This window comes from Eretmochelys imbricata, chromosome 20 (assembly GCF_965152235.1).
Source record: "Eretmochelys imbricata isolate rEreImb1 chromosome 20, rEreImb1.hap1, whole genome shotgun sequence".
Taxonomy (NCBI): domain Eukaryota; kingdom Metazoa; phylum Chordata; order Testudines; family Cheloniidae; genus Eretmochelys; species Eretmochelys imbricata.
In genome coordinates, this window is record NC_135591.1 from 21,566,210 (window position 1) to 21,589,330 (window position 23,121).

The following is a 23,121-nucleotide window of genomic DNA, read 5'->3' on the forward strand; positions in this document are numbered from 1 at the left end:
CCCGAGCAGCGGCCGGGGCGGGGGCTCGTGTCCCACCCGCCAGCCCGCGCGCGCTGCACGGAAGCGGAACGTGGCTCACGTGGGGCGGAGCCTGGCCCCATCCCTTTAAGGCGCTACGTGTGGGCTCTCTCCAGCCGCCGGGAAAGGCGAGGGGAGGCTAGGGGTGTGTGTGTCTCTCCTCGGACCCTTTCCTGTCGGCGTGTAAGAATGCTTGTTAAAGGGGAGGTGCCCCTAGGGGGAGACTGTGGCGAGTACCGGGCTCATCTTCCCTTTGCCTTTAATTTCCATTTCCTGTCGGAGGGCAGCTGTGTAGGTCGTCCAGACCCACCATGGCCCCAGCCGCCGGGCTCTGGCGGCTGCTGCTGCTGCTGGCCCCGGGCGGCGCCTACTTCCCCGAGGAGCGGTGGAGCCCGGAGTCGCCGCTGCAGGCGCCCCGGGTGCTGATCGCGCTGCTCGCCCGGAACGCGGCGCACGCGCTGCCGCCGGTGCTGGGGGCCCTGGAGCGGCTGCGGCACCCGAAGGAGCGAACGGCGCTCTGGTGAGAGCCGCCCCCCGGGACCCCCCCAGCCCCGGGACCCCCGCCCCCCCCGTATCTCCCTTGGCATCCCTGCCTAGTCCCCCCCCCGCCCCCGGGACCCATCGCCCCCCCCCCGTATCTGCCCCTTGGCATCCCTGCCTAGTCTCCCCCCCCCCGCCCCCGGGACCCGCCCAGCCCTGCTACCCCCAGGACCCTGCCCCCCGTATCTGGCCCTTGGCATCCCTGCCTAGTCCCCCCCGACCCCGGGCATCGCCCCCCCGTATCTGCACCTTGGCATCCCTGCCTAGTCCCACCCCCCCCCCCGTATCTGCCCCTTGGCATCCCTGCCTAGTCCCCCCGCCCCCGGGACCCGCCCAGCCCTGCTACCCCCGGGACCCCTGCCCCCCGTATCTGGCCCTTGGCATCCCTGCCTAGTCCCCCCCCGCCCCCGGGACCCATCGCCCCCCGTATCTGCCCCTTGGCATCACTGCCTAGTCGTCCCCTCCGGCCCCCGGGACCCATTGCCCCCCCGTATCTGCCCCTTGGCATCCCTGCCTAGTCCCCCCCCCACGCCCCCAGGACCCGCCCAGCCCTGGGACCCCTGCCCCCCGTATCTCTCTTGGCATCCCTGCCTAGTCCCCCCCGCCCCCGGGACCCCCTCCCCCCCATGTCTGCCCCTTGACATCACTGCCTAGTCCCCCCCCGGGACCCATCGCCCCCCCGTATCTGCCCCTTGGCATCCCTGCCTAGTCCCCTCCCTGCCCCCCGGGACCCCCTCCCCCCCCATGTCTGCCCCTTGGCATCCCTGCCTAGTCCCCCCCCCCCGGGACCCATCGCCCCCCCCGTATCTGCCCCTTGGCATCCCTGCCTAGTCCCCCCCCGGGACTCCCTGCCCCCCGGGCATCGTCCGTCCCCCCCCGTATCTGCCCCTTGGCATCCCTGCCTAGTCCCTCCCCGGGCCCCACCGCCCCCGGGCATCGCCCCCCCGTATCTGCCCCTTGGCATCCCTGTCTAGTCCCCCCCTGCCCCGGGACTCCCCTCCCCCCCCCCCCGTATCTGCCCCTTGGCATTTCTGCCTAGTCCCCCCCACCCCCGGGACCCGCCCAGCCCTGCTACCCCCGGGATCCCCGCCCCCCCGTATCTGCCCCTTGGCATCCCTGCCTAGTCCCCCCTGCCCCCAGGACCCACCGCCCCCGGGCATCGCCCCCCTGTATCTGCCCCTTGGAATCCCTGCCTAGTTCTCCCTACCCCCAGGCATCGCCCCCCCTCGTGTCCGCCCCTTGGCATCTGTGCCTAGTCCTTCTGCCCCTGGGCATCGCCCCCATACTCCCTGCCATCACTCCTCCGTATCTGTCGCTTGGCATCCCTGCCTGGTCCTCCCGCCCTCGGGCATTGACCCGGATTCCACTCAGTCATAGAATCATAGAATATCAGAGTTGGAAGGGACCCCTGAAGGTCATCTAGTCCAACCCCCTGCTCGAAGCAGGACCAATTCCCAGTTAAATCATCCCAGCCAGGGCTTTGTCAAGCCTGACCTTAAAAACCTCTAAGGAAGGAGATTCTACCACCTCCCTAGGTAACGCATTCCAGTGTTTCACCACCCTTTTAGTGAAAAAGTTTTTCCTAATATCCAATCTAAACCTCCCCCACTGCAACTTGAGACCATTACTCCTCATTCTGTCATCTGCTACCATTGAGAACAGTCTAGAGCCATCCTCTTTGGAACCCCCTTTCAGGTAGTTGAAAGCAGCTATCAAATCCCCCCTCATTCTTCTCTTCTGCAGGCTAAACAATCCCAGCTCCCTCAGCCTCTCCTCATAAGTTATGTGTTCTAGACCCCTAATCATTTTTGTTGCCCTTTGCTGGACTCTCTCCAATTTATCCACATCCTTCTTGTAGTGTGGGGCCCAAAACTGGACACAGTACTCCAGATGAGGCCTCACCAATGTCGAATAGAGGGGAACGATCACGTCCCTCGATCTGCTCGCTATGCCCCTACTTATACATCCCAAAATGCCATTGGCCTTCTTGGCAACAAGGGCACACTGCTGACTCATATCCAGCTTCTCGTCCACTGTCACCCCTAGGTCCTTTTCCGCAGAACTGCTGCCTAGCCATTCGGTCCCTAGTCTGTAGCGGTGCATTGGATTCTTCCATCCTAAGTGCAGGACCCTGCACTTATCCTTATTGAACCTCATCAGATTTCTTTTGGCCCAATCCTCCAATTTGTCTAGGTCCTTCTGTATCCTATCCCTCCCCTCCAGCGTATCTACCACTCCTCCCAGTTTAGTATCATCCGCAAATTTGCTGAGAGTGCAATCCACACCATCCTCCAGATCATTTATGAAGATATTGAACAAAACCGGCCCCAGGACCGACCCCTGGGGCACTCCACTTGATACCGGCTGCCAACTAGACATGGAGCCATTGATCACTACCCGTTGAGCCCGACAATCTAGCCAGCTTTCTACCCACCTTATAGTGCATTCATCCAGCCCATACTTCCTTAACTTGCTGACAAGAATACTGTGGGAGACCGTGTCAAAAGCTTTGCTAAAGTCAAGAAACAATACATCCACTGCTTTCCGTTCATCCACAGAACCAGTAATCTCATCATAAAAGGCGATTAGATTAGTCAGGCATGACCTTCCCTTGGTGAATCCATGCTGGCTGTTCCTGATCACTTTCCTCTCATGCAAGTGCATCAGGATTGATTCTTTGAGGACCTGCTCCATGATTTTTCCAGGGACTGAGGTGAGGCTGACTGGCCTGTAGTTCCCAGGATCCTCCTTCTTCCCTTTTTTAAAGATTGGCACTACATTAGCCTTTTTCCAGTCATCCGGGACTTCCCTGGTTCACCACGAGTTTTCAAAGATAATGGCCAATGGCTCTGCAATCACAGGCGCCAATTCCTTCAGCACTCTCGGATGCAACTCGTCCGGCCCCATGGACTTGTGCACGTCCAGCTTTTCTAAATAGTCCCTAACCACCTCTATCTCCACAGAGGGCTGGCCATCTCTTCCCCATTTTGTGATGCCCAGCGCAGCAGTCTGGGAGCTGACCTTGTTAGTGAAAACAGAGGCAAAAAAAGCATTGAGTACATTAGCTTTTTCCACATCCTCTGTCACTAGGTTGCCTCCCTCATTCAGTAAGGGGCCCACACTTTCCTTGGCTTTCTTCTTGTTGCCAACATACCTGAAAAAACCCTTCTTGTTACTCTTGACATCTCTCGCTAGCTGCAGCTCCAGGTGCGATTTGGCCCTCCTGATTTCATTCCTACATGCCCGAGCAATATTTTTATACTCTTCCCTGGTCATATGTCCAACCTTCCACTTCTTGTAAGCTTCTTTTTTATGTTTAAGATCCGCTAGGATTTCACCATTAAGCCAAGCTGGTCGCCTGCCATATTTACTATTCTTCCGACTCATTGGGATGGTTTGTCCCTGTAACCTCAACAGGGATTCCTTGAAATACAGCCAGCTCTCCTGGACTCCTTTCCCCTTCAAGTTAGTCCCCCAGGGGATCCTGGCCATCCCTTCCCTGAGGGAGTCGAAGTCTGCTTTCCTGAAGTCCAGGGTCCGTATCCTGCTGCTTACCTTTCTTCCCTGCGTCAGGATCCTGAACTCAACCAACTCATGGTCACTGCCTCCCAGATTCCCATCCACTTTTGCTTCCCCCACTAATTCTACCCGGTTTGTGAGCAGCAGGTCAAGAAAAGCGCCCCCCCTAGTTGGCTCCTCTAGCACTTGCGCCAGGAAATTGTCCCCTACGCTTTCCAAAAACTTCCTGGATTGTCTATGCACCGCAGTATTGCTCTCCTAGCAGATATCAGGAAAATTAAAGTCACCCATGAGAATCAGGGCATGCGATCTAGTAGCTTCCGTGAGCTGCCGGAAGAAAGCCTCATCTACCTCATCCCCCTGGTCCGGTGGTCTATAGCAGACTCCCACCACTACATGACTCTTGTTGCACACACTTCTAAACTTAATCCAGAGACACTCAGGTTTTTCTACAGTTTCGTACCGGAGCTCTGAGCAGTCATACTGCTCCCTTACATACAGTGCTACTCCCCCACCTTTTCTGCCCTGCCTGTCCTTCCTAAACAGTTTAGAACCATCCATGACAGTACTCCAGTCATGTGAGTTATCCCACCAAGTCTCTGTGATTCCAATCACATCATAGTTCCTTGACATCACCAGGACCTCCAGTTCTCCCTGCTTGTTTCCAAGGCTTTGCGCATTCGTATATAAGCACTTGAGATAACCTGTTGATCGCCCCTCATTCCCAGTATGAGGCAGGAGCCCTCCCCTCACAGACATTTCTGCCTGTGCTTCCTCCCGGTATCCCGCTTTCCCACTTACCTCAGGGCTTTGGTCTCCTTCCCCCGGTGAACCTAGTTTAAAGCCCTCCTCACTAGGTTAGCCAGCCTGCTGGCAAAGATGCTCTTCCCTCTCTTTGTAAGATGGAGCCCGTCTCTGCCCAGCACTCCTCCTTCATGGAACACCATCCCATGGTCAAAGAATCCAAAGCCTTCTCTCCGACACCACCTGCGTAGCCATTCGTTGACTTCCACGATTCGACGGTCCCTACCCAGGCCTTTTCCTTCCACGGGGAGGATGGACGAGAACACCACCTGCGCCTCAAACTCCTTTATCCTTCTTCCCAGAGCCACGTAGTCCGCAGTGATCCGCTCAAGGTCATTCTTGGCAGTATCATTGGTGCCCACGTGGAGAAGCAGGAAGGGGTAGCGATCCGAGGGCTTGATGAGTCTCGGCAGTCTCTCAGTCACATCGCGAATCTTAGCCCCCGGCAAGCAGCAGACTTCTCGGTTTTCCCGGTCAGGGCGGCAGATAGATGACTCAGTCCCCCGGAGGAGAGAGTCCCCGACCACCACCACCCGCCTTCTCCTCTTGGGAGTGGTGGTCGTGGAACCCCCAACCTCAGGACATCACATCTCATGCCTTCCAACCAGCGGAGTCTCCTTCTGCTTTCTTGCCCCAGACATATCATCTGGTCCACTCTCCACAACGGTACCTGCGGAGAGAACATGAAAGCGGTTAGTTACCTGTGTCTGTGTTACTGGAACCCAGACATTCCGCTTACCTCTTCTGGAGGTCACATATTGCCAAGCTTCTTCACTGGCCTCTTGGCTCCTCTGTGCAACCTGCTCTATATCTTTAGAGCTTTGTGCCCCTAGAAGCCTATCCTGAGTTTTGTCCAGAAAATCCTCGGTTTCTCGTATGCAACGCAGGTTCGTTATCTGTTGCTCCAGACCTTCAATCTTCTCTTCCAATATGGAGACCAGCTTGCACTTTGTACAGACAAAGTCGCTTCTGTCCTGTGGAAGAAAGACAAACATGGCACATCCAGTGCAGGTCACAACAGCTGAACCCCCCCCCCTTCCATATCGCCTTCCTACTACGAGCTTCCTCAGAGCAGTTTGCAAGACATAAGCCTCACTGGGCTCACTCCAGGCGAACTCCCAGGCAAACTCCTGCTGTGAGCTGCTCTGCTGTCCCCCGCTGCTCAGCTGGTTCGCCGCCGCTCAGCTGGTTCGCGAAGCTCTGGCTCAGTCCACCTATCCCCGGGCATCGCCCTTGGGACCTGCCCCCCTGGTATCTGCCCCACGCCCCTGGGCATCGTCCCCAGGACCCGCCTAGCCCCCCCACCCCCGGGCATCCCTCCTGGTATCCGCCCCCGGGACCCGCCCAGCCCCTCACCCTCAGGCATCCCTCCTGGTATCTGTCCCTTGGCATCCCCGCTGAGCCCCCCACCCCCAGGCATCGCCCCCGGGACCTGCCTAGCTTCCGCCCCCAGGACCTGGCCAGCCCTCCCTACCCCCGGGCATCCTACTCAGTATCCATGCCCGCGCATCTCCCCCCTGCCCCAGCATCTGCCCCCGAGACCTGCCCAGCCCCCCTACCCCAAGCATCCTCCCCAGTATCCACCCCCAGGCATCCCCCCCCACAGCATCTGCTCCCGGCACCTGCCTAGGGCATTCCCCTCTCTCCCCTGCCCCCCGGCATCTGCCCCAGGGCATCTTGTCCCCATGGCATCCTCCCTGGTATCTGCCCATCCCTCTCAACCCCGGGCATCCCCCCTGGTATCTGCCCCGGGCATCCCCGCCCAGCCCTTGCAGGACTCCTATCTCTGGGAATCTCTCACACACATTACCAGGACCCACCCTGCCACCACAGGACTTTCTCCCTCCCCACCCATGTACCTAGGATCTTGGCTTCTCTCCACACATATTTGTTCCCTTCCCTGGCCCCGGAAGGAGCTGATGGGGCTCGGGACCCGCCTGCGATTTTCTCCCACTGCCGCACTGCGGGCCATTTAGTGGCTCTGGGGGTTGGTGAGATTCAGACAATTCCCTTTGCCTGCTCCCTGCAGGCCCACGCTGTGGGCCTGGGGCCTTTCTTGAGAACAGACAGGATTCTAGTGAGACCCTGGGCCAATCTGGGTATTGTTGGATGGGAGAGTCCTGTTACCTTTTCTAGGTTGCTGATTAGCACTTTAAAGCCACCTTGGCCCAAATGAAATACTTGCCAACTTGCCCCCAGTGTCTGGGCTTTACCAGCTTCAGCCAGCGCTCTGTGCGACTAGAGAAATAACGTGGCTGTTACATGGATGAGCTGGGTGGGTAGTGTTGTCAACAGGGAAGGTATCTTACCCAAGGGATTTAGTACCTGCTTTGAAATTCCCACTGGAGCTTGCGTTACAGCAGCAGGAACGAAAGGCATTACTGCAGACTCTCTACCACTTTGAGTTAATTATAGACTGAGGAAGAGAACTTTTCCTGCCACCTCATGGTGGCTAAAGGAGTGGTCCCAGGGCTCAGTGAGCCCCTTTTCCCTGGTGGGTGAATTGTATGTTTGGAAAGTGGAGAGTGAAGGTATGCCCACCTCCCACCCCTGTTTGCTACTGTGGTTAAAGACAGCTGTGCCTCTTGTGTTGGGGATCCATTCTCAATGAGACTGGGTTAGAATAGGGTGTCTGGGATGCTGATTGCCTGGTTTTCTTACATTAGAGCAAAACCTTGCACTAGAGAGGATGAGAGAGGACAAGAGGCTCCTGATTCAATAGGGTATGAGGAGGAGCAGGGTTAGAATGGAGAGCCCAGAATTCTGGGAACATGGGTGTCTCCTGTGGGCTGAGTTGAACCTAGAGGGGAAATGAGCAGCTTTGCAGATGCAAAACTATATGAGATGGTGGGATTTACCTCAGACTCTCCTGCAGGGTGTGACGGGAGGCAGCATGGACCAAGAGTAGGGCTCCATGTCTGTCATGGAAGTCACGGAAGTCACAGATTCCATGACTTCTGCAGTGGCCAGTGTTGCTGACCCCAGGGCCACCCATGCAGCTGGCCCCGGAGCCAGATGTTCAGGCAGCCTGGGTCAGCCTCACTGGCCACTGCTATAGCAGTTCTGCAGTCAGGCACTTGGGCAGTCTTGCAGCCAGCGGCACTGGCCACTGCTCTGGTGGCCCTTGGCAGCTGGCCCCAGGGACCGCCTGAGTAGCTGCCAATGTGTCTGGCCCCAGGGCTCCCTCATCCCTGGCGGTGACCGGAGCAGCAGTGGGCCTCCCGGGACTCCATGCCCTCACCCCCTGGGTAGCAGCCGGAGCGATGCCCTGCAGGACTTCCCCCCTCTCCGCCGGTGTCCTCCCTGCCTCTCCCCCCATGGGGCTCCTTACCCCCTCACTGGCAGTGGCGGGTTCCCAGCTTTGCTCCCATAGTGCCCGCAGGTCATGGGACTGTGATTTTCTCCTCTCCCCCGTGACCTGTCCATTACTTTTACTAAAGATACTCACAATTGAATCGTAGCCTTAACCAAGAGCATTGCTCCAGCTTCCCCTGCAGGGCATGGGGGAAAGCGCCAGGAGGGTTCATGTCCCTACTTAGCAGTGTGTCACTGTTGGGTGTTTTTCAGGGTGGCAACAGACCACAACACTGACAACACAACGGCTGTGCTACGAGAATGGCTGATAAATGTTCAGACCTTGTATCACTATGTGGAGTGGAGGCCGATGGAGGAGCCCAGGTGAGACCCTGCCTCAGAGACTGTTACCAGCACCTGGCTAAACTTGCCTGCCAATGAATCTGCATTCAGTGGGAAGAGAGACAGCTGCTCAGGTTTATTGATTTCCTCAGTAAAAGGGTAAATTAAAAGGTTGAATACTTGGTTAAATGTGGAGTTAACCTCTGTGGGAGGGGTAGGCATTCATTGTAAAAGACTGTCCCAGGGCCAGGGAGCAGATAGGGTTTATTGATGATCCTTGTTTCTCTGGGGCATGTGATTTTGTTAAGTTTCATCTTAGCCCTGCTGAACTCTCAAATTGAGGATGGGTGAATGACTGAACCCCTTTTCCCCCAAGCAAGTGCACTGGCTCCCTTCTAACCACTGGCTTCCTTCCCATCAATGACCTCCCTTGACCTCACAGACATGCGCTCAAATGGTGGGAGGGGGTGCCAGGGATGGGAGGATGATTGCTGCAGTGTTTGCTCCAGATAGGAAAGTCAAGCTGCCCCGCCTTGCAACTGTCAGAAGCTCACCCAGGTCATACAGCCTTGCAGACCTGCCTGCAAATTACTGAACAGAGCTGGTCTCCAAGTGCTATCGAGAATCCCATGTAAATTCTTCAATATTCTCATTTTTTGAATGTATAAGAAAAAAAAATCTGTTTCCCTTTCAAAATCTGCAGACACCAAGGAGACAGCATTAAATTCTGCCTTATCTGATCTTCCTTGTTTTAGACCATTCAGCATACTTGTCACTTGGGAGCAGTGTGCTGGAGAGCAGGTCAGGGTTCTGATAGAAGTCACTGTTTGTGGCAGGATTGGATTGGCTGCAGTTGTAGACAAGATTGTTCAGAGATGCTCATAAACTGGTGTGTCAGAGCAATTGACTCTGCTGCATCAATGGTCTCCACAACATATAGAGGGTATTCTGTTAGCCCAAGGGTTTAATTGGGTCCATAGAGACCAACAAGACATGTCTGTCTATCAAATGCCTTCCTTTTTCTGTAGAGTCTCAGGGCCTCCATGACATTACTGACCTCTTGGATTGTGGTGTGGCTAAAGGGGAGGCCTGGGTGGCTTTTGCAACTAGCTTGCCTTTCACCTCTCAGATTTGACACTTGTGCTGAGTTCATTCCAGCTACATATTCACATCATGTAACTTTTGGGAAGGGAAAGCAGTAAGGAGGGATAAACCCAGCTGGGACTTTAACAGAGACTAATCCCTGGCAGGTCCTATCTGGATGAGGAAGGCCTGAAGCACTGGTCAAATTCTCGCTATGAGCACGTGATGAAGCTCAGACAAGCAGCCTTGAAATCTGCCAGGGACATGTGGGCTGACTACATCTTGGTAAGAAAATCTCCCTGCCTTTGGTACTGTGGTGGCAGATGCTATGTTTATGTCCAGTCATTTTCCGTTTTCAAACCAAATCCAAGATCAGTTGTGCAGGTTTCTGTTTGCCTCTCACGTGGGCTAATGCTGCTGATTACACTAGCCTGACCCTGCGCACCAGAGCTACATCAGCACAGGAATAGCCAGACCGCATCCAGGCAGTCCATAGCCCATTATCTACGTACTTCGGTGTTCCGCTTTTGGCAGCGACCAATATATGGTGATAACCTAGTGGGTGGGAATAATCCATGAGATGTCCTTGACTGGATCCCTGCAAGCACTCTGTGTCCCTCAGATGCATGAAGCTGGGCTCTGCTGGTGCCTCTCTTTGACCAATGAATTGCTATCAATGCAGTGTCATGCAGTAACTATGCTGGTGACAGTGGCATGAAAATGAGTGTTTTCCTGCCTGCTTGGAGAAGTGGAAGCATCTTTAAAATATTGCTGTTGTGAAGATGTTGCTCCAAACCAGGAGGGCTTGGAGGCTGTAGCCTTCTTTAGTAGCTTTATGATCTAACTGGCTTAGGTATGAATGTAGTTAATGTACATATAAATGTCTGTCACACCTATCTTTGTGTTTCTCACGTCCAAACAGGAAGGACTGTAGTTGAATTTAAGGAACCTCTCCCTTGAGGGTGCACTTCTTCTGAGAGGGGTCTCTTTTTCTCTATTTGGAATAGCAGCTGCCTTTAAGAGAATTTTGTGACTGGGCTTTAGGTAATAGAAATCCATTTGGACTCAAATACTGCCTGTGCTATACTGATGTGCTGGCATGAGATATTTTGTGGCTCAGCAGTCCATGTGTTTCCAGGCGTGGCTGATGGATCCTGCCTGTCAGCACTGAGAATGAGGAACAGAAATACCTGTGTTTATCAAAACGAAAGCAATAATATCTAGTTAGTGTGGAGCTCCTAGGGTCAGTGGACATTCTGAGAGTGTCTTTGGGAGCAGTTAGAAAGCATTCACAGGGTTTACATAGGAATGGCTCAGGGTGGAGCACACCAGGCTGACGCAGGGACCGGACTAGCTGCATTGGAATTGACTGTACTTGTTGTCTCTCTTTGCTGTTTGCAGTTTGTGGATGCAGATAATCTCCTGACAAACCCAGACACCCTGGGCCTGCTGATGGCAGAGAACAAGACTGTAGTGGCACCCATGTTGGACTCTCGTGCTGCCTATTCTAACTTCTGGTGTGGAATGACCTCGCAGGTAGGAGGAGGCCTGGGGTTCTGACATACGTTCCTCCTCCAGTCCCTGTGTACAGTAGGACTTTGCGTACAGGATCCATTGTGTGCATGAGCAGCTCCCAGCTGCCCCCCTCATAAAGGCTCCTGCAAGAGGCTCCTTTTTCCCTTTTTAGGGTTATTACAAACGCACTCCTGCCTACATTCCCATTCGAAAACGAGATCGCCGTGGCTGCTTTGCTGTCCCCATGGTGCACTCCACTTTCCTGATTGACCTGCGGAAAGAGGCCTCCCAGGACCTTGCCTTCTACCCACCACACCGAGATTACACTTGGTCTTTTGATGACATCATTGTGTTTGCATTTGCCTGCAAGCAGGCAGGTGAGTTAATGGATATTGCTGCTTATGCACTTCTTGCTAGCATAGGCTGGGTTTGTAGCACTGCTCTGGATTGAGAGATGAGGAGCCTGCAGCCATCCTTTTCCGAAGGGGGATTAGGTTGTCTGCTGTGTTGGTAAGGGGATGTCTTGGGCCCAACAAGGGATAAGATATAAACAAAATCCTTGTTTTCTGTTGCAGTGCTCAATAGTTCAGTTAGGCATGGTTTGGCGTCTCATATCAAGTAATTGCTATGACTCCTATTGTTGTAATGCTCACCATTATAAAATCTTTTTAACCATTTAAAGTCAGAAAAAGAATTAAAAACAATTGAAGGATTTGAAATGTACTGCATTAACACAGGCTTTCATTTTAATAGCTTTCCTTATTCCTTTTAGTTGTATAGAGTATTTTATGGGGGGGAACACTTGCTTTATAGTTTTTTAGATGGTATTAGCTGCCCTCTTGTGGGGAGATGAGGGAGAAGAGAGGAAAGTTAGTTTAGATGGTCTGGAGCAGCTGCTGCTGTTGAAAGTCCTGTTTCCTTTAATACCAAACAAGATAAATGCACACAAATGGAAAGAGAAGAGTAGAAAAGATAGAAAATACAGCATCTGTCTCTGCTAGGTTTTGTGAGGGTTTTGTTTTTGGCTTGCAACCTTGCTGCTGGGAAACTATAGGACCAGTAAATGATCTTATCAGCTACTCTGAGACATGGCAAACTTTTACCAGTGTTGGTCTGTTTAAAGAATTGCGTTTAGTTGCTTCTCCTGTCATACCAGTGTGCAAATGTGGAGTTGTCTTGGCCAGCTAAAGCCAGACTCTTATTAGGCCAAAGGCAAAAAGAGAAGTTAGAAACAGAAGAAATAAGGCAAGGAAGGAAAATGACATGAGGGAGGAACGATAGCTGGAACCCAATGCTCACGTCTCAGACATTCAAGGTTTAGGCAAAGCCGATGGAGGGGATGATGTCATTTGGTTCCCTTTCTCTGGCCTGGCCTGGCCTGATCACATCATCTTTCAGAATCAAGATGACAAAGGCCCAATGGTGTCATGGCGGATCCCAGGGTTCCAGGAAATGGTAGGGGAGCTGCAACCAGGATGGAGAAGCTTGCTCCCCTATCCCCTTTTTAGTGACATAGTGAAGAAGCAATGGTCAAAAAGGAAAGGAGACATCATTCCATGATACAGTAACCAAGAAAACCCATTTAAGTGATTTCAACTACAAACATTTCCTTTCCTAACTCAAGCCACCCTGTGACTTTAGCACAGCTCTTCCAGCTTAACAATCCAGTGAGTGTCAGTCTGTCTTGTACTTATGTAAACAATTGTATATAATGGACTGGGTTGGCATTTTTGTTATCTTGGACCGCTTAGAGTACAGGCCACTGCACAATATGCCCCTCTAATGCAGTTGTCTCATGCAGACCATGTGAGGTCTTATTGGGCTGACTTATGAAAGCCAGGGACATGGGTGCCTTATGCAGTTCCATGATGTGGGCTGGGTTTGCCACTGAGTGGGTTTCGAGCAGTGTCCTACTAGCATCTTCTCTGTGTATTAACTTCAGAGGTCCAGATGTTTGTATGCAACAAAGAGGTTTATGGCTTCCTGCCGGTGCCACTGAGAGCCCACAGCACCATGCGGGATGAGGTGGAAAGCTTCATGCATGTGCAGCTGGAGATTATGGGTAAGTGCTGGATGCCAACAGAAACAGAACATTCATAGGCTTGGACTGGGAATTGCTTAGAGAGTTTTCCTTCTTCCCTCTTACTTCTGACATTCTGAATTTGGGACCTGTCTCTGTCCTGGGGATTCAGCCACAGCTTCCTCAAAGCTGGTGGTTGGATGGAAGGAGGAAAATGTATTGAGGAATTGTTAAAGCAGAATGGCTAGAATGGTAGTTTCTATGGAAGCTGTACCTCAAATGATTCCACAGTTCCCTTGGCCATGCTTGGAGCTGCAGGTAGTGAGGGAGCAGCATGGTGTCTTGCCTGTTGACATCTGGGTAAATTGTTCAGCTCCTGTGGTTGCTGTTTGTACCACTTAAAAACAGAGAGCGTTTATTCCTGATTTGACTATGTTGCTTTTTCCACTAACCTTTAGGGCCCCTCGTCTCCTGTGACTGCAGTTTGCCACACAGGCCTCTTTCAGTTTTTCCCCCTCTTGGCCTCTGGTGTCTGCAAGGCCTGTATGGCAGTGCCCAGCCACTCTGCTCTGTGTGTGTGTGTGTGTGTGTGGTAATCTGAATTCTGGTTTTGTATGGTATAGGGAGTGTGTTAGACTCCATGTTTTCTCCCCTGGGTATATTCCTAGGTACGGTTCACAGTATCTCTCTATATTGGTCCTGGCTGCACAGAGATTCTTTTACTGACCATTCCCTATCAACACTTAAAGGGATGGGGACTGATTCCTAGCCATTTAAAAACACGTCTCTGTAAATTTGAGTAATGCAAGAGGGAGAGCCCAGATCATAGGATAATATTAACTGTTTTAAAATAGTTTTATGTATCTGAGAGTTTGATGCCAGAGGTTTATTCCTTTGATTTTTTTTTTTTTTTCCCTTGGCTGCACACAGAGCATGGCTTCAGCTGCACAAGCTTGCATTCTCCTTGTCTTTAGAGGCAGAATATTTCTGTAAATGCAGCTCTAGACAGTGGTTTCCTGTTCAGATCTGCCTGCAAACGTTCTCTAATTAATTTGTTGAGTACTCTTTGCTCACTCCTTGAGGCTGGAGAATCTCCTCCCAACAAGAGCAAAAACCTGAAGTAAATAATAAACGAGAGAGCAACATGTCAGTCAACAGGACTAATAAGCGTAAACATCCATGTCAGGCACTTGTGGGGCACTGACCAAAGGCTAGCAGCGAGAAGGGATATAGGAGATCAGTCGTGGAACAGAAAATTAGAGGATCCTTTTCTTTCTCACGCCCCAGTGGATTGTTTGTACCTGGTTACTCTGTGGTGGTTTGTTTGGAGGGCTGTTCCTAGTGTGGCGGTAGCTGTGCCCCATTTGGAGTTGTGGGGGCTAAGAGGGTTCCCTTGGCCTTATGCCTGGAAGATAATGTCTTACAGAAACCCATTTATGTTCCATTTCTCGGTTTTCCCTTAGTGAAGAACCCTCCGGTGGAACCTTCACAATACCTGTCCGTCCTGCCCAAGGTCCCTGACAAGATGAGCTTTGATGAGGTGAGTCAGGACTTTGCTCCATACAGGCACGTTACTGAGATGAAGAATAGTGTTTAGTTTGCACAAGCTGAGCTTCCTCCTGTGGTCACTTCAGACTCTCTAATGCCTGAGCTTCATTGCTAGGTCTTAATAAAGCACAGGGTATCTCTTCCCTTGTGTTCAGTGCAAGATGCAGCAAGGTTGCACTTGAGTTCTTGCCTCCCTGGGTGTGGTAGGGACCTCCCTGCACAATCATGGCCATGGATTTTATTTCCTCAGGTTTTCATGATTAACTTAAAGCGCAGGGCAGATCGACGAGAGCGAATGCTGCGGACGCTGTACGAGCAGCAGATCGACTGCAAAATCATTGAGGCTGTGGATGGAAAGTGAGTGCATCCAGAGAACACGCATGTGCCCAGTCCAGCACCTGATAATAAGGAACTGGAATATTCCAATGAGGGTTCCTGGAGGGTGGACTTATTGGGAGGAGCTGATGTTGTCTCTTGGAGATGCAGGGAAGTAGGGCAACTCCATTGCTTGGTGGAGGGAAGAAGGAGGAGCTAGACTCTCTATGAAGTGACTGGGAAGCACTGACACCCAAAGTTCTCTGCTGTCAGAAGCCCCTTGTGGATTGTAAGGCTTTGTCTCCCTTCATCCCACCCTGTCAATGGACAAAGAGGCTGCTGAGTGAATAGCCTGTATAGTTCCTCTAATAATGCCTTCCCTGCACGTGCACACAAGCTCCCTCAGGGTGAGGAAACAAGACAATGACTGTCTAGTGCCTTGAGCTCTTGCCAGAACAGCTGTTGTATTGACCTAAACTACCTGCATTCTTTCTAAAATGACTGTGAGAATGAGTAATCCTAGCATTTTCTGTTCTGTTTCTCATCTTTTCTGCAAAGAGAGAGTCTTAAAATAAAGTGGCCTGGAGATTTCTTGGGGAGAGAAGCTGCATTTATGAGCGTTAGCAGAGACTCCAAAGCCAGCTGCTGCTCTGTGCTGACGGAGGCATTAACCACATTGTGCTTGTTTGCAGAGCCATGAACAGCAGTGAGGTGGAAGCCATGGGGATTCAGATGCTGCCAGGATATAAGGATCCATACCACGGCCGTCCACTCACCAAAGGGGAGCTGGGCTGCTTCCTCAGTCACTACAAGATCTGGAAGGAGGTGAGAGAGTCTGCATTCTCAGGAGAGCTCCAGGAATCTTGGTGCTTCTGACCCCTTCAGAACACTTGTTCTGTGTGGGTGTGATGGCCAAACAAGAACCTTTTCAGTCTGTGCTCCTGCCATGGTTCTACCATTTCCAGCATTCCCACTGCTCTTGGCAGGGGGTTTTCAGTTGCACAAAAGATAAGCAGGGACGTACAGTCTTGTGGGAGGTGGTGGGGATTTATGCTCAGGACCATCCAGAGATTTGCATAGCCCCTGCATTGAGCAGGAATTCACATGCTGATGCTGTTAGTTCAGTTGGGTGAGAGGAGTGTGTAGGTAGCAGGGTGGTGCCCTCCTCTGGTTTTTTGGGTTACTGTGTGAGCCACAATGGGTATATTTATACACATCAGGTTGGGAGCAGTCTTGCAGATCTCATGATTAAGGGTAAGATTATGTCATGGAGGTCACGGATTCCGTGACTTTCAGAGACCTCCATGACATTTTCCTCTTCAGCCACCATGAGTGGCGGGAGGCCCTGCAGCGGGGTTCAGACTCTCATCTCTTCTTCCCCCACCCCAGTGCTCAGGCTTCAGTCATCCCCTTGTCAGGCGTCGCCCCATTATTTTTAGTGAAAGTCAGACAGGCCACGGGCTTCTGTGAAATTTTGTTTGTTGCCTACAACCTGTCTGTGACTTTTACTAAAAATAACTGACAAAATCTGAACCTTCCTCTTGATGCCTTGATGTGCCCTAGAGGTGGTAAAAGGGAATACACATGGAAGAGGTTGGGGGGCAAAAGAGAGCTAATTCCTCAGCACTAAAATAGATACCAGTGCTGTGAAAGAAGGGGAGATAAATTACATGTCACGGGGGGTGGTGCAAAGGAGGGGCAGGCATTTCAGGTTCTCTGACTTGGCTTCTGTTCTGCTAGATTGTGGAGAGAGGGCTGGAGAAATCAGTCGTGTTTGAGGATGACCTGCGGTTTGAAATATTCTTTAAACGACGGCTAATGAATCTGATGTATGACCTCGAAGAAGAGGGTCTGGACTGGGACTTGATGTAAGTGCAGAAGATCAGAACATTATACTGATGTTCTACTCAGCTTCCCTGGGCACTTGTCTTTAATTATCTGTTTATCTCTGGCAGTACGCTCTGTGTTATACAATACATAAATCCTGCCCCAAAGAGCTTGCAGTCTAAAAGAGCGAGAACCTACCTGTTGATTATTAAAAACTTGCTTTTTGTAGGCATTAGGAAGAAGTGGCTTTTTGAAAGGGATTTGAATAAGGAGAGAGTGATACTTTGATGACTTGGCAGACTGGGAACAGAGGGGTCATTGATTTCCCTGTTACCAACAGCTCCAATGGAACAATTCTGGTAGAGCCTGGGTGCTGGTGAGAAGGCTGAGCTGTACTCTGTTCAGAGCATAGGCTCACCCACTAATGATTACACAAGATTTCTGTACCATGCACAAACACAACATCAGAGAGGACCATGTACCATGTTAACCAGACAGTGGGTTTGTTTTATGCCAGAAGTTGCTGCCCTATGCTACAAGGATACCTGCCACCTCTGCTCTCCACCTATGTTGACTGATTCCAGGCATGGGGATTTCATAGATTTTCTTTTTTTTTTAAGGCCACTGCTATTAGATCATCTGATCTGACCTCCTGCATAAAGCTGGCCAGAGAATTCCACCCAACTGCTGCTTGCAGCAGTTCTCAATATGTGGGTCAGGACCCCATTTTAATCGGGTCTCCAGGGCTGTCTTAGACTTGCTGGGGTCCAGGCCCCAAGCCCGAGGGCTTCAGCCCTGGGTGGCAGGGCTAAGGTTACAGGCCCCCTGCCTGGGGCTGAAGCCCTTGGACTTTGGCCCCCCCAGCCTGGGGTAGTGGGGCTTTGGCTTTGCCCCCTTCCCTCCCCTCCCGTGGTGGGGCTTAGACGGGCTCAGGCTTTGTCCCCCTCCTGGGGTCCTGTAGTAATTTTTGTTGTCAGAAGGGGGTCGCAGTGCAATGAAGTTTGAGACCCCTGAGCTAGAATGTGAGTCTCTTTCTAAAAGATAATCTTGGGCTGCTGTCTGTCTCCCCCAGTTACATTGGGAGGAAGCGAATGCAGGTGGAGCATCCAGAGAAGTCTGTGCCTCACGTGCGGAACCTGGTGGAGGCAGATTATTCCTACTGGACTCTAGCCTATGTGATTTCACTGCAGGGTGCCCAGAAGCTGCTGGCGGCTGAGCCACTCTCCAAGATGTTACCGGTGGATGAATTTCTTCCTGTCATGTTTGACAAACACCCTGTGTGAGTCTGGACTGCATCCTCTGGGGCCTAGTGCTGTGGAAAGAAGGGTGTATCAGCCTATAGGAAGGGTGGGTGCGAGGGGGAAGGGATCCTGAAGCATTGTATTCTGAAGTGAGAAGCCTGTTGCAGCAGAGCTTTGAAAAAACTCTTTGCTGCTGCTTCAGCAGTGGTCGGAGATGGAGTCTGTAGTCAGCTGCTGTAGCTGAACAGGGAATAACCCCTGTGTTCTGAACTTGGCAGTGAAGCCTCACATATCCCAGTAGTAGCATATGGAGTGGGTGTGAGGGTACTGCAGAGCTTTCCTGCTTGTCCCTGGAAGCAGCATGAGAACTTGTTATGAGAGATTCTAACTAGAGCTGATTGAGGAAATGGTTATTGTTCCTGTGATGGGTTGGACCACTTGGGAAGCCACCTGATGTGCCTAGAAACCACTGAGTCTACCTGTTCTGCCAGCATGGGCCCCCTTTAGCCTGTCTTGCTGAGCCAGGAACTTAAAACTGCGTGTCTGTCGGTGTCACTCACACACAGCTGCAGATCAGCTCTAGGAAGATCAGCTTAAGAGAAAAGGAGTACTTGTGGCACCTTAGAGACTAACCAATGTATTTGAGCATGAGCTTTCGTGAGCCACAGCTCACTTCATCAGATGCATACCATGGAAACTTAAGCTTAGAGACTTGCTTAAGAGACTTGCTCCAGTACTCAGATGTCAACCTCCCTTGGAGTGCAGACCTAAAGATATATTATGAAATTTGCCCCCTCCCTCAATGTGGAGAGAGATGTGCACACTTCTCCCCGTCCCCACCCTGTTAGAAATTACAGAATCTGGGTTTAATAATAAACAAATTTTATTAACTATAAAAGGCAGATTTTAAGTGGTAAAAGGGGTAACAAACAAAACAAAGTAGAATAAGCAAACGAAATCAAACACGCAAACTAAGCTAGTTTCACTAAGAAATTGGTTACAAATAGTATTTCTCACCCTAGATATTGTTGCGGGCAGTTTGCAAAGCTTCTGTGGTTCAGAGTTCCAGTTGTAGTTCTTTTCAGACTAGACCCCTGTCTCAGTCTGGACTGCCACCTTGCCTTACATTTTGCAGTCTTTCTTCTTGGGCAGACAGGCCATGAAGGGGGAGGAGTCTTGTTTGCCTTCCTCCCCACCCTTAAATAGGATTTACATAAGGCAGGAATCCTTTTTTTCCCAAACTTGGCACCCCCTTCCCTTACAGTGAAAAATTACAAGAAGTTCCAGGTAATGTTTAGTATCAGGGGGCAAGACCCCCTGACTCTGTAGGATCACAGCGTCCATGAGTCAATGGCAGTATGGAACATCCACAGGAAGGCCAAGTTTTTCACAGCTTATTGTCCTTGCTGATGGGCCATCTGCCCTGTCTGGCTTTTCCATTGTTGTATCTGAACTGTTAGCAGTGAGTGTCACCCAAAGTAGCATAGTTGAAATACGGATACATAGTCAATATTCCTAACTTCAGATACAGAAATGATACAGGCATACAGATTGGATAATTGCATTCAATAAATCTAACCTCTAATGATATCTCACATGAGCCATCTGACATAAAGTGTATCTCAGTTATGTCATATTTGTATCATAAGCATAATTTAATAAGAATATGGAATGACACATCACAGTTCCTATAAAAATTTGAATGAAAACATTTTTCTAGGGCTGTCATGCTATTAAAAAAATTAATAAATTTCAACTGGTATTATATAATAAGTGCGATTAATTGTGATTAATTTTTTTGAGTTAATCATGTGAGTTAACTGTGATTGACATACCTATATTTTTTCTTAAAGCTTTTTGATATTTTTATTGAACAACCAGAAATGTTTGTCTTCAGCACCCATGGGGTTTTTTAATGAATACCTGAGAAACGTGGGTGAAATCAGACACTTCCTGCAGAATTTTCTGTTTTGACAAAAAAGCCATTTGTTAAATGCCAAAAACTTTGGCTGGTTCTAATTCTAATCCAAGGAGGCCACTGGAGTTCCTGCACAGCAAGGGCACGAGCCTGCTGTAGCCCTTTACTGTTGACTGACTTGATCACCATACTGGAATTTCTGTGAAGGGACTTGCAGTCCAGTCTGCTCTGTGATACAGCTTCTAAAATCTGCCACTTTACTGAGGATCAAATGGGCCACCCAGCCCTGTCAGTGAGAGCTGACATCACACCTTCAGACCATCTTGCTCAACACTGCCTGGTTCAAGCAGTGTTTTTCCTGACTGTCCTAGGCTCATTCCCACATGACAGTAGTAACAAGATGGCTTCTGGCTTTTGTAGCCTGGTTATGCCCCAGGAGGCTGAGATCTGGTTGGAGCTACTTGGGTGTGGGTTGGAGAGGGCTCTAAAACACTCATTTCTTAGGAATTGTTGGAGCTGCCATGTTTTTCCACAGCTGCTGTTCTTTTAGGGAAAGACAAACACTTCTGGAAGATGAATGTCCCCCTCTTGGGAGCGGGCTGGAAGGATTGTGGGTTAGAAGATTAAGTAAGTTGATGTGTGGTTTGAATGCCACAGTGTGCAGTGGGAGGATGAGGAGTGTCTGGAGTGAAGCAGGGTAGATGGAGGGATTAATGCACTGGTGTGGGAGGCTGAAGATGGATTGTAGGGTAAATGCAGAAGACGTGACACCTTTCCCCACCACCACCACTTTTTTTTTTCCTTTTCTGAACAGCTCTGAATACATGGAACATTTTGAAAACCGGAATTTGCTGGCCTTTTCAGTGGAACCACTGCTGGTTTACCCAACACATTACACTGGTGATGATGGCTACATCAGCGACACTGAGACCTCTGTGGTTTGGAATAATGAGAGAGTAAAAACTGACTGGGACCGTGCCAAATCCCAGAAAATGAAAGAACAGCAGGAGCTCAGCAAGGAGGCCAAGAACTCAGATGTGCTCCAATCACCTCTTGACAGTACAGCCCGGGATGAGCTATGACCAAAGCAGGCCCCTTCTAGGAAATGGATGAAGGGACTGACCGTGATAAGGAAGGGTGTGTGTTGGAGCAGGGGTAGAAAGCAGGGAAAGGGTATAGCAACATCCTTCCCTGGGGATTACTGGGGCTTCGTTCTGTCCAAGAATATAATGGTAAAGTCACTTAGATGACAAAGCCAATGAGTGTCGTGGCTGAAGACCTGCTGACCTCTGCTATTGCAGGACTCTGTGTGAGAGAGAATGCTGGAGAAAGTCAGGTTTGCCTTGTCCCTCAATTCAGCCACTGCTCTGTGGTTCAGCACAGATCTTTACACAGTTGCTCGTTGTAGTGGAGAAGTTTTATTCTTTGGTTTAGGAAATTGAAACGGGATAGGACATTGGTCTTCCTGCCTCTGTTGCCATGTGTGTATCTGTGCTAGGAATGTATCTCATGACCAGGGATCCTAGTTTTCTCTGATTTAAAAAAACAACAAAAAAATTATCCAATAAAAAACCATAATGGGGGGGGGGGCATGGATTTTTAAAATGAAACACTTAACGTTCTTTTCCCTAGCCACAAAATATATAGGTATCAGTTGAACACAATGTTTTATTGGTATATTTACAGTTGTAAAACACTGGAATGATCCAGTCACAGTGCATTGTTTCTTTACTGTTGTCAAGAGCCCTGCTGTTTCAGCCTTTCATTTCTTTTCAGTCAGTTTAGCTCTTTCCATGTGTTTTGTGATTGTCTGCCTTCAAACTTCACCTACAGCCTTGCTGCATACAGTTCAGAACAGCAGGTTACCATCAACATTAAATTTGTCCTTACCAAACTCAGTGACATGGTCTTTGGGATGACTTTTAAAGTTTTCAGCATCTTTTTATAACTTTAATTACTCATGTGTGGAGGCTGAAGTGAAATTTGAGATGCATTAAAATGCAACACCCTATTTGGCATTGAGTAACCTCTATACACCGCAAGCATTTATTGGGGTATGTTTAGCTATGTGAATTTAAAGCGCGTTCAAAAATCAACCACAAGAGCGGGAGGTTGTGCACATTGAAAAAGTGCTACTGGTACTTTCAGTAAAATTTAGTTAATTTTTACATTGAGGGAAAAAAACAAAGATTCTCTATAAAAACACAGTATGTATTTTTCCCCCTGGCAAATGGATTTCTGGGATCCCTGCTCATGACCCTTGAATGTTCTCTTGGGGGTATGTGGGGAGGAGGGGTGAAATGCTGCCAGATCCTGCAGTTCCTGCTTATGATGTGCCCTAATATAAGCTGAAGTCTTCTCTTTCTGTAAAACCAAAACTTTTCCTGTTTTTATAAAATCTTTGGCTATGATTTGAACTGTCTCTTGCTTCTTCACAAACAGCCCAGAGTGCTGGGGAAGGAGCACAGCAAGAGCTGACTTCTTCAAGCACCAACTTGTATTGTAATCTAGTGCTGGCTTCACAGCCCTGGAGAGTAAAGTCTTCTTTTGATCAACTTGGCAGCAGTGGTACAAACTTGCTTGCACTGCCTAACCCATGTACCTCCTCCCTGACCTGAAGGAGCCCTAGAAATGAGTGGAGCCTGATTCCCCATGGCCCTTTCACTCCATGGTTTCTGCTGAGGGAGGTGTGGTACTGGCAGTTGCATTGTGGGTCCCTGTCCTAGGAGCTGGAGTGAGAATGCTGATTTTTCCCATAGACTAATAAATATATGGTCATTGTTGGGGTGCATTTGTATCTGACCAGAAGAGAGGTTATGAACCCTTGTTTGGCATTTCCAGTACTGAACCAATCAGTTCCATCCTGAAGTGTAATTAGACCTACTTCTAGAACACTAAGAAGTGCCTCCATGTTCCAGTGCTTCTTCCACTGTGCTGGCTTGAGGAATCCTCTAGAAAAGGAGCTGTGCTGTCCTCTTACAGGGAGAGAGTGGCTGCCTGCTTTCATGTGTATCCATTTTTCTTCTTCGGTGGGGGACTTGAGTGAACCTTTAGCATTGTGATCATCCAGTGGACCCACTGGTTGTTTAGCAGTCTTCCTGCTTCTGATATACTTAAATTTTTTTTTCCTATTACTT

At 50.2% G+C, this 23,121-nt stretch overlaps 1 protein-coding gene across 4 annotated transcripts; it reads left to right on the forward strand.

Moving 5' to 3' along the window:
- Positions 1-174: 174 nt before the first annotated feature.
- COLGALT1 (collagen beta(1-O)galactosyltransferase 1) lies at positions 175-22,395 on the forward strand. Of its 4 annotated transcripts, none has more exons than XM_077838270.1 (13): positions 175-538; positions 8,449-8,559; positions 9,768-9,885; positions 11,002-11,136; positions 11,288-11,492; positions 13,058-13,177; positions 14,599-14,675; positions 14,934-15,040; positions 15,691-15,823; positions 16,739-16,866; positions 18,016-18,104; positions 20,520-20,611; positions 20,799-20,927. In XM_077838270.1, exons 1-12 carry the CDS (start codon positions 330-332, stop codon positions 20,609-20,611), a joined length of 1,524 nt encoding a protein of 507 aa, XP_077694396.1. In that variant the 5' UTR covers positions 175-329; the 3' UTR covers positions 20,799-20,927. The 4 variants fall into 4 exon arrangements, with proteins under 4 accessions (XP_077694396.1, XP_077694394.1, XP_077694395.1 ...); XM_077838268.1 differs by having other exon boundaries at positions 178-538; positions 17,898-18,104; positions 20,799-22,395; XM_077838269.1 differs by lacking the exon at positions 20,520-20,611 and having other exon boundaries at positions 180-538; positions 20,799-22,395.
- The last annotated feature ends 726 nt before the right edge of the window (positions 22,396-23,121 follow it).

Bases quoted from the DNA above. Each gene is read 5' to 3' on its own strand.
- COLGALT1 (XM_077838267.1), top strand. From the start codon at position 330: ATGGCCCCAGCCGCCGGGCTCTGGCGGCTGCTGCTGCTGCTGGCCCCG. The intron at 13,178-14,598 runs GTAAGTGCTGGA...GTTTTCCCTTAG, and splicing joins TGTGCAGCTGGAGATTATGG to TGAAGAACCCTCCGGTGGAA. The intron at 15,041-15,690 runs GTGAGTGCATCC...GCTTGTTTGCAG, and splicing joins ATTGAGGCTGTGGATGGAAA to AGCCATGAACAGCAGTGAGG.